Here is an 11,307-nt window from a genome sequence, read left to right as displayed (position 1 = left end):
TAATAATAATAATAATAATAATAATAATAATAATAATAATAATAATAATAGAAGAGAGCTCTTGTAGCACCTTTGAGACTCACTAACAGAAAGGAGTTGGCAGCATGACTTAAGCGTACTTCCTCGGATGCATGGGAATTGTAGTTCATTGTGGCACCAGAGCTTTTTCTCACAAAACTACAATTCCCAGGATTCCCTAGCACTGAGCCAGGGCAGTTAAAGCAGTCTCAAACTGGATTATTTCTGCAGTATGGAGCTTGAGCATTTTTAACAACTCAGGTCCAAGTAGGGTTGCCATAAGTCCAAACCGGGACAAATGTAGGACAAAATTTTCACATGTAGGGCACATTTTTTTAAAATGGAGGACACACAGAAAAAATGGAAGGTTTTTAAAAAATGTTAATATAAATACATGTTTCTTAGGCATGATCAAAATGGAGGACATTTGGGCATTATTCCTAGACAGATGGCAGAAATGTACTTCCCTTTCTGGCCACCCCCCTCCCTCCATTCCAAACAGCACATTTGGGCATTGAACATGGTTTTACTTAACATGGCAATCTCTTGCATATTTCAGAGGCTTATTCCATAACCAAACTCTTGGGGTTTCACACTGAATATGTCAAGGTGGTTTAACAAGAAGTGGGTTTGCCCTCGGATTCAACTGTACTTCTCAGAAGTGTGTACTTGGTCAAGGGACTTTGGTTTTTCTTCACTGCACATGAGTTTGTAAAAATCAGAGCAACCTACATTGGCCTTGCCTCAGAAGCTGGCTCATATCATCATCATCACTATCCTCTTCCTCCTTCTCCTCTTCTTCCTCCTTGTCCTTCCTCCCTCCTTCCTCCCCCTTCCTCCTTCCTCCTTCTTTCCTCCCTCCTCCCTCCTTCCTTCCTCCCTCCTCCTCCTCCCTTCTTTCCTCTCTCCTCTCTCCTTCCTCCCTCCTCCTCCTCTGCCTCCCAGCCCAGGCCCAAGTGGAGGAGGAGGTGGGTGGCTGCCTTGGTGCGCTCTCCCCCCGCCCGCGCGCCAAGGCAGGAGCCAGGCAGCCACCCACCTCCGCCTCAGCCTCCTCCTTTGCCTCCGCCTCCCGGGCCCAAGGAAGTGCCCAGTGCAGAGGCGCGCCAGGCGGAGGAGGCGGTGGGTGGCTGTCTGCCAGTGCCTGCTGCCTTGGCGCGCGCACAGGGAGCGCCATGCCAGGCAGGCACCTCTGCTTCCTCCTCTGCTTGGCGCGGCCTGCAACGGAGGAGGAGGAGGAGGTGTGCCTCCTGCGTGCGCCCACGCCACCCTCCCCCGCCTCCCCCCGCGCACCGCCTCCTCCTTTGCTTCCTCCACATGGCCGCATGGCCTGGAATGGAGGAGGAGGAGGTGGGTGGCGCGGCCGCGTAGTGAGGCAGGGGAAGGTGGTTGGCGCCGCGCGGGCCCCGAACCAGGGGCTGGGGGCCAAACCAGACCGGGACCGGGAGGGGGCCCCCAAAAGCGGGTTTGTCACGGGAGCCACCGGGTTATGGCATCCCTAGGTCCAAAACACACTGCAGAAATAATCCAGTTTGAAACCGCTTTTACTGCCCTGGCTCAGTGCTAGGGAATCCTGGGAACTGTAGTTTGTTGTGACTCCAGAGCTCTTTCCGACAGAGAAGGCTTAGGCCAATAGCTGCAACTTCAAACATGAGTCCTCCAGAACCACCTCTTGAACTCGCTTCCCCAGGAAGAACCAAATCATCAGCAATGAGTGTGTCTCAGTCCCATTCCAGGGATGTGGTCCAGAAGAATAGCATGACTGACAGTAGTGAAAGCTACTGAGAGGTCCACATAGTTCCCATTATACCAGGGTGACCAAAGCCATCTCTGCACTGTAACCCAGCCTGCAATGACTAGATAATCCATTCCTACGTTGAGTTGTTCCAGCCCCATGCACAAGAATGGAGCACTGGAGATTTCATGGTAGTTATCTAATGTATGAGGTTCAGGGAGGCCTTTTCCAGCAATGGTTTTACCACCATCTCTTTTAGGCACATGGTAAGCCAGCCTTATTGCAAGCAGGGATTCATTCCCTTTACCCATGCGACAAGCGCCAACGACTGCTTTTGTAATCCAAGAGGGACCAAAACACACATGGTGGCTCTTATCTTTCCAAGGGTATGCATACGTATTCAATGGCACCATGCATCTATACATGGAAATTAAAGTGTAAGCTGCTTATTTCCAAGTCAAGATCTGTCATAGAATCATAGAATCGTAGAGTTGGAAGAGACCGCAAGGGCCATCCAGTCCAACCCCCTGCCATGCAGGAAATCCAAATCAAAGCATCCCTGACAGATGGCCATCCAGCCTCTGTTTAAAGACCTCCAAGGAAGGAGACTCTATCACCTTTCGAGGAAGTGCATTCCACTGTCGAACAGCCCTTACTGTCAGGAAGTTCCTCCTAATGTTCAGATGGAATCTCTTTTCCTGTAGCTTGCATCCATTGCTCCGCTTTCAGTCTGGAAAGTGGGAGTAGGACTGCAACCACACTGGAATTCCTAGTGTGATCTAATTTTCTTTGTCCCCCTTTTTGTAATCCAGTCTATGAGATGAAGCCTCCATGACAGTAATAACAGAGGTTAGTTACATTTCTGCAATCTGCTTATTTTTCAAGGGGAATTTTTCATCAAAGTAGCCTGGTTTGAGAACATTTATGTACATTATGATAGTATCTTTGGGGATCAGTTTAGATAAAATGAATTGAAGTATCTTAAATATGACCTGCTGCCACCATCACCCAGAGGGAGGGAGGGATGGAAGAAAAAGAGAATAAAGGGAAATTTCAGATTAGTCACAAAGAAGTCCCCACCTCTGTCTGTTTATAAAGTTTAAAAGGATCTCCTGGTGGTACTTGATAGCGGTCCCTGATACTTCATAGCTCTTTGGCAGCATAGCTCCTTTGATTTTGTGCATTTTCACTGGAAGGTAGTTGCATGGAGGAACAACTGGAGATGGAACCCAGAAGGACAGAAGGAAAATCTGCAGAGGGTGAGAACAGGGGGGAAACCAGCTGGCTCTCACTGAAGCTTGGGTCCACGATCCTGCAGTGGATAGTCTTGCTAATTTGCATAGTCCTCATTGGTTTGTGCTACCTTCAGGTAAGTGTTCACAAGAACTCTACAGTACTGTGTTTGAAGATACAGTAGTTTCATACATTTTCTAGGCTTTTCTATGCAGGAGCCCATGAGCTTTGTATGTTTGATGCTTTGATGTGAGTGGTATTCTTCCGATAAAGAAGCATAGCTGACTTATCATCTGTCTGTCTTTGCAGTCATAGCATTGGCACCAGCAGGCATACTACTAAATAAACCAGAAATAGTCCCAATATTTTGCTGTAGAACATCATGCATATAAAAAACAAAAGAAAAGAAAATTCTGAAGACCCATGGGGTGTAAATGTACCTTTGAGGAAATTGTGATGTTAACAGTAGATATTTGAGATCAGTCTTGGGAATAAAAGCTGCGGGGGAAATAACCATACTGCTTCCTCTTATCATCACTAGGCTTCCCAACAACACGTCACACGTTACTTTGGCCCCATACAGACTGCCAAAATAAAGCTGCTTCAGATCACTTTGGAGGTATGCTGTTTAAATGTTGCATGCATCCTAAGAGTTTGGAAGCTGTGCCAAAGCTGCACTCCTGTCCTTAGGACTGGATCGTGGCTTTGACACGGCTTCCAGACTCTTAGGACGCATTCATCATTTAAACAGCATAACTCTAAAGTGACCCGAAGCAGCTTTATTTTGGCCTGTCTGAATGGGGCCATAATCACTTTTATTTTTGAAAAAGGAGAATACTGCAGATTTTCTTTTCATATCAGCTATTATTAGACAAATCAGTATTTTAAGTAAGGAAAAATGTTTTAAGTAAGGACAATATAGAAACATTTGGCTTTGGTACATTTGGTAGATCTTAACAGTCACTTTTAACAAATGATGAACTTTATCATAAAATTCATATTAATGAATGTCAGAATTTACCAATATTCACCAGTAAATATTCAAAACAACCGAAAGATGCAATAATTTAATAGTTTACTGGTAAGTAAAAGAGTGATAATCTTGAGGATCTTGAACAATAATACATTTTCATTCCTTTTTCTATCGTTATTAAAAAATGTTTGGATTTATCAAGGCACATAGCATCTTCAAGACAGGTTTTATAATCTATCTTTTTTGCAATCTATTTGTAAATTACTACTGAATTTCAGCATCACCCTCCTTGCCAAAATGTAATGGTAAATGTAAGTGTTTCTGATTTTTTTTCCTAGCATAATATTTCAGCCTTGGTATCATTTTCATAGTAACTACATTGGTTTTATCAGAAATGTTTGAAGTGTTGACTTTGAACCTGAGAGATCCAAGTTTAAATCCTCGCTTTGTCATGAAATTTATTGGGCAATCACTGTCAACTAAGCTACCACATAGGGCTGTTGTAGGGATTAAAGACAAGACAAGAACCATATAAAGTATCTGTGTTCATTCTTGTATGGTGGTAGTAATGATAATGACACCAACAATAACATTTTATCATGCAGACACTTCTTCAAGGGTTGTGATTAGAAGGAATGGTGACTACACATTTTGCATATTCATACAAGGGGTAGAGCAGTGGTGGGGTATGGGCTGCTCCCCAGCAAAGTTTTTGTTGCCCCCAGGGACCAATATATTTAGCCAAAGCACTTCAAATACCCCATAGGATGGACAATAACATTGTGGACAGGGATCAATTTTCCTACCTCTGATAGGCTGCACCCCAACAGTGTTTCCAAATATCCCTATTTCTATCCATTTCCTTCCCAAAATGGCAACTGGAAGGAACATTGTACCACCTCATGTTGTCATTTTGAGGATTCCAATGAGAACAGAGGTATTTGAGTTCAGGGTGTATATGTGTGTGTTTTTCTGTGTGGGACTGGTTGTTGTTTGGGGCTGATAGTGTTTTGGGGACTTTCAAAGTGATAAAATTCATACCAATTTTGGGGGTAAATTTTCTAGGTGGGTGGTGTTTTTTTGCAGAATGGTGAGGAGCTTCAGGGGCCACCAAAATGGGGTCTAGGTTTATATGAAAGCAGCAGGGTGCATTTTGCCCATTGCTGCCTTAGGGGTTGCGTGAGGCAAAGAATCCCCCTCAACCATCTTAGATTTATTAAAGCTATTTACTGTTATTTAGTGATGGTGAAAAACTAAAATCAAGACAGTTCTAATCAGAAGGTTGGCAAATGCAACTAAGATCTAAATCTTATTGGTAGACCTTATTAAATCAATAAAAAAGGATTGCAGAGACCCCAAGTCCATTGCATTAATTTCCCATGCAAGAAAGTGATGCTCAAAATTCTACAACAAATACTTTTATAATATGTTAACTTCATCTGGGTTGACCCTGACTCTGCGGATGAGACTTCTCCAAGACCTTCTGACCCCTTTGCTGATTTGGAACCATTCTGTTTCTCTATATTCTGTTCTAACAGCAATCTCTTGTCCTAAGTACAGAATTTCTCATCAGGACTATCAGTGATGACCTTGAGAGCTATCCATAGCTTTTCATGTTCTATGCAGTCAAGTGCTTTCCTATACTCTATAAACACATGCCCTCTGGAATTCCTTTGTAAATTCTATTAACCGTTGTATGTTTGCAGTGTGGTCCCTAGTGCCTCTTCCTGTCCTGAAACCCCTTGCTTCTCTGAGATTTCTCTCTCCATATATAGTTGGAGTCTGCTCTGGAGAATTTTGAGCACCATTTCGTTTGCATTGGAAATTGATGCTATGGTCCTATAGTTGGTGCAGTCTTTTGTGTTTCCTTTTTTGTGGATGGGGAAGTTTTCAGTTTGTTGCCATATATGTTACCAGAGTTGATTCTGTCCATGTAAACTGTTGCAATTCCATTGGAATATCATCTATTCTTGGTTATTTATTTTTTCTCAATTTCTTTTATTGTGTCTTCCACCTCACCTATCAAAATTTGAGGTTCACCTTCTGTCCCATAGCTGCTCCGCTGGATGAGGGGTTAGGATGTACTTCCAAGATAGAAGAAGTTGCAGACGCTGAGTGCTGCTCAACTCAACTTTATTAACACAACTTTAACTGTTACTTTAACAAAGGAGAGAGGCTGGCTACTTCACCGCTCCTCTTGGCTAGAGCCCGGGTCTAGGCTTTGGGGTTGGCGCCTCCGCCATTGGGTGCACTATCTTCCACACCTCTAGCCCCTGGCCGTTGGTTGGTGGGCCAACACCTTCCCCTAACGTCCCAAAATAATCCGGGTCCTGGACCGAGTACGGACCTGGCGTCGTAGGGCCACTAAACTCCCTCCAATGTAGACGGGTGCACTTTACCGGCAAAGAAGCTTTCCGAGGGAGCGTCCTGATCATGGCCGCACCCGCTTCCATCCTGTCGGCCTCGAAGGTGGCAGCGTCCTATTTCCGCTGCCCACACTTCTCAGATCCGGGCTGTTATCTCCTCCTCATAGCCTGTTGCCCCCTCGCTTCTTCCTGGCTTCCTCTGTTCTCCCTCCCCGAGTTCCGCCCCCTCTTCCTCTTTTTTGCCCTCTAGCCCCCGCTCCTCCCCTGGCCCCACCTCTTCCACATCTGTTTCCCCTGAAACTCCCATCTTTCCGGCCCTCACAGCTTCTTCAGGGTCTTCTCGTCCATCGTCTTCTCGTGCGGGACCCCAACCTGACTCCTCCCCTTCTTCCACCCTTTGACACATTCATATGGTTCTTTCTTCCACATATCATTCATTTCCCCATGTCTTCCATGTGCATTGCCAAAGGGTGCTCAACAATGGTTCCTTTTCATCCTGGAGAGAAGTGACCAGTGGGATGCCACAGGGTTCTGTCCTGGCACCAGTGCCATTCAACATCTTTATCAATGACTTGGATGACAGAATTGGGGACATACTTATCAAATTTGCAGATGACACCTAATTAGGAGGAGTAGCTAACACCCCAGAGGACAAGATCAAAATTCAAAATGACATTAATAGATTAGACAGCTGGGCCAAAGCTAACAAAATGATATTCAACACAGAGAAATGTAAGATACTGTACTAAAAAGGCCAATGCAATTTTAGGTTGCATCAATAGAAGTATAGTGTCTAGATCAAGGGAAGTAATAGTGCCACTGTATTCTGTTTTGGGCAGGCCCACCTGGAATAATGTGTCCAGTTCTGGGCACCACAATTCAAAAAGGATGTTGAGAAAATGGAGCGTGTCCAAAGGAAGGCAATTAAAATGAAGGGTCTGGAAATCATGCCTTCTGAGGAACGGCTTAAGGAGCTAGGGATGTTTAGTCTGGAGAGGAGAAGGTTAAGAGGTGATATGATAGCCATGTTTAAATATCTGAAGGGATGTCATATTGAGGAGGGAGCAAGCTTGTTTTCTGCTGCTCCAGAGAACAGGACCTGGAGCGATGGAAGCTCCAGGAAAAGAGATTCTGCCTCAACATTAGGAGGAACGTCCTGACAGTAAGGGCTGTTTAACAGTGGAACACACTCCTTCAGAGTTTGGTGGAGTCTCCTTCCTTGGAGAAGCTGAATGGCCATCTGTTCAGGATGCTTTGATTGTGATTTCCTGCATAGCAGGGCATTGGACTGTATGGCCCTTGTGGTCTCTTCCAGCTCTATGATTCTGTGATCCTGCATCGTACATTCACATACCTTCTGTGACTTCCCTGTACCCAACCTGTACATCTTAACTCTTTCTTCAACACTCTTCTTCTTCATTCACTCCTTCCAAACAAAGCTTCCTTCTCTTTCTGCCTGGAATTATAACAGTATTTATCATAGTCAGAAAAGCTAAAGCGCAAAATGAACTTGGGCTTGCTAGAGAGGTTAAGAACAACAAAAAAGGGCTTTTTGGATATGTCTGCAGCAAAAGGAAGAAGAAAGAAACGGCAGGGCTACTGCATGGAGAAGATGGCAAAATGCTAACAGGGGACAGAAAAAAGGCAGAACTACTCAACACCTTTGTTGCTTCAGTCTTCTCAGAAAAGGCAAAGGGTGCTCAACCTGAGGATAATGGAGCAGAGGACATTTATTTGATAGGTATTGAAATTTATTTGATAGGTATTGTGTAAGAATAGGAGCTAAATAGAATTAGCTTCTAGCTCCTCCTCCCAGTGACCCACAGAAATGGGTAACAATTTTAAAAGTTTGCGAACTCACCCCAGCAAAATGAACACAGATAACCAACCTTTCCTTTTTCCAATAGAACCTTTCCTTTTCCCAAGAGAATGTAGGATGGTAGAAAGAATGTGAGGAATGGAAAGAAGAGGACTAGTGGAGGGAGAGATTACAGTAAGACTAGGGAAGAGATTTAAGGAAGAAAGGGGAAAAGAAGAAGAAATGAAGTAGGAATGAGAAAGATTCTAAGAGTGAAATCACCAATTAAGTAACCTACAAAGGAACACTCCTCTTTATGTACATATTAACAGGGAGTTGTAACATGATGTTAAAGTTATAGTAATGGAACGATTAATGTACAGGTGGCCCTCATACGTGCATTTGCCATGCGTGGATTTGAGCATACGCGCATGGCAAACCCGGAAGTTGTCCCCGATGGCGGTGCACGTGCATGCATGCCGCTATTGGGGACAAAAGTCCCTCTCCTCCCCTCCTCCCCAACTCTTTCCCTCCCTCCCTCCCTTTTCCTCGCCGGTGCCACAGGACCTCCTCTTCACTGCCGTCGCTGCTGCCTGTGCCTCCTTGTCACCACAGCCGGAGGAAAGGCCAGATGGGGGTTTTGGAGGCCAAGAAGCCTCCAGCCTGCCACCCGGCCCTTGTGCACAGGTGGCAGTGGCAGTGGAGAGGAGGCCGAGGACCAGTGCCAAAGTCCTCCTTGGCCTCCTCTCCTCCGCCGGCACCTCCACACAGGGGCCGGGTGGCAGGCCAGAGGCCTCTGCGCTGCCACCCAGCCTTTCCTCGGAGGTGGCGGCAGTGGCGGTGGAGAAGAGGTCGAGGAACAGCACCAGAGGCCTCCTCTCCACCGCCTCCGCGCAAGGGCCAGGTGGCAGGTTGGAGGCCTCTTGGCCTCCAATAGCCCCACTCAGCCCCTGCATGGAGGTGGCGGCGGTGGAGTGGAGGCAGAGAAGGCCTTTGGCACTGGTCTTCTGCCTCCTCTCTGCTGTCACCACCACTGCTGGGGGGAAAGGCCGAGTGCTGCTCCTGGAGGCCTCTTGGCCTCCAGGAGCAGCACCCGGCCTTTCCCCTGGCTGTGATGGCGAGGAGGCTGAGGCAGCGGAGCAGCAGCACCAGAAGCCTCCTCGGCCTCCTCACCGCCACCGCAGAAGGGCCGGGTGGTGGTGTTGGAAGCCTCTTGGCCTCCAGTCCGTCACTCGGCCCCTGTGTGGCGGTGCCGGTGACAGAGAGGAGGCCGAGGGGACCTCTGGTGCTGCTCCTCGGCCTCCTCTTCGCCATCACCACCACCACCTCCGCTGAAAGGTCCAGATGGCAGGCTGGAGGCTTCTTGGCCTCCAAACCCCCCACCTGGCCTTTTCCCCGGCTGTGGCAGCAAGGAGGCGCAGGCGGCGGTGGCAGCAGCGAAGAGGAGGTTCCACGGCGCCAGCAAGGAAAAGGTAAGTAGGGAGGGAGGGAAAGAAAGAAAGAAAGAGTTGGGGAGGAGGGGGAGGGGAGGAGAGGGACTTTTGTCGCCAATAGCTGCGCATGTGCCCATGCACCACCATTGGGAACAATGAGACTTGAGCATACACGGATTTTGGTATACGCAGGGGGGGTCCGGAACGGACCCCCCGCATATACCAAATACCGACTGTATGAGATGAATCTATAAGGATGTATGTTTTTAATTTAAATTGTTTAATAAAACATTTTTTAAAAAGAAGGGGATTTATGTACCCAAGTTAGGTGGGATACAGACCGTGCCTTGTTTCTCTGCGCGAGGAAGCCACCGCGGACAAACTCCGTGGCTCCCTCACACAGCAAAAAGAACCCTTAAAAAGAGGGTTCTTCTTGCGGTGCGTTTGTGACGCCGGGACGTGCGGACGCTAAGCGTCTGTCACGTCAAAATGGCGGCTCCCGTGTGTCCAGGGCGCTGCCATTTTGATGCCTCCGTCACAATCTAGGGTTGAGGCCAGTATGGGCAGTGCACCCTCGGCCAACCCCTAGCATGTGACAGGGGCGCTGCAAAGGCCCATCTGAAGAGGGCCTTAGAGAGATGTTGATTGTCTAAACCTGATGGATTTAGAGCCACTGATGCTAAGATAGGCTGCTGTGGCGGGGGGCAGTTGGAAAGGGTTTTTTTTAGGTGGCTGAGACAGGGATGAAGGAAGTTCTTAATTGTTGTGGTAATATCCTACGGAAGATGTAGTGCTTGGTGACTAATGGAATCACCGATAACCAGAAGAGTTGAAAGATACAGAAGGTAAAGACTCTGTGAGAACTATGGTAAAGGAACATTTATAAGGCTATAAAGAAACAGTTACAAAGATAAGCAAAGGAAACATTCAAGATGGATACAATGTATAAATACTTTAATATTTACACAGTTTAATAAAGTATTTATACATCTTATCCATCTTGAGTGCCATCCACTGAGAAAGATACTTTATTCAACCTGATTTGTAAATAACGTCCTTTTGTTTGTTCAACAAGTAGTTATCTGAAGTGCCTAGAAAAACATATTCAAAATGCTACCAATAGAGAGAAAAGTCCTTTAGTTTTGGGACACATCAGAAAATGGGTGTGTACTTATCAATGAACAATTGGTGTCAAGCTGTTGGGATTTTGATAACCCAGAGGTCTGGCATCTGAAGAGAGTTATAGTATGGGAGACACTCGAGGTGAGAACTAAGTTTTAGTGTCGGGTCACAAATTAGGTGACAAACTGGGGTAGATACCATCCAGTGACTAATTGGTGGCAGCTGTGGGATCAAAAAGACCCATTGGGCTGCCATCTGAGAAAAATAGTTGCATGAGTGAGTCTCACCGTGACATAACCTTTATGTTTTTCTACATAAATGGATTAAATTTGAGGACATAGTAACTAACACAGAGAAAATGAAGCCTGCCAACAGAAAAGTATAAAGTCTGCAAGCATATAAAGTTAAACTAATTTCTTGCTTTCCTTACTAACAATTTAATTTTCCAAAAGGTAGATGAAGTGAAAAATAGATTGGCTGTCATGAACCTGTTCCATGATGTGCAAGAAATTGGGATCTTAGGATGTGGGAGAAATGGGAATAGTCTTGAGGTTTATTACACAAAGGAAATGGAAAGCTGAGTATCCCCGGATGCACACTGTGCAGTTTAAGAAAGCTGATTTCAATAAACA

General features: G+C 46.1%; 1 protein-coding gene across 5 annotated transcripts in view; it reads left to right on the top strand.

Moving 5' to 3' along the window:
- The window catches only part of LOC121927996, a 28,691-nt gene that overhangs the window by 302 nt on the left and 17,082 nt on the right, over window positions 1–11,307 (top strand). For 2 of the 5 annotated variants that reach the window (XM_042462151.1, XM_042462152.1), the window contains exons 2-3: window positions 2,563–2,599; window positions 2,947–3,119. In XM_042462151.1, coding sequence (XP_042318085.1) covers window positions 2,955–3,119 — 165 coding nt within the window. In that variant the 5' untranslated portion in view covers window positions 2,563–2,599; window positions 2,947–2,954. Of the gene's footprint in view, window positions 1–1,620; window positions 2,017–2,562; window positions 2,600–2,946; window positions 3,120–11,307 lie in introns of those variants that run through there. The other 3 variants (XM_042462153.1, XM_042462154.1, XM_042462149.1) reach the window with 3 other exon arrangements.

This window comes from Sceloporus undulatus, chromosome 4 (assembly GCF_019175285.1).
Source record: "Sceloporus undulatus isolate JIND9_A2432 ecotype Alabama chromosome 4, SceUnd_v1.1, whole genome shotgun sequence".
Classification (NCBI taxonomy): domain Eukaryota; kingdom Metazoa; phylum Chordata; class Lepidosauria; order Squamata; family Phrynosomatidae; genus Sceloporus; species Sceloporus undulatus.
This window is presented reverse-complemented; position numbering and strand designations above follow the sequence as displayed.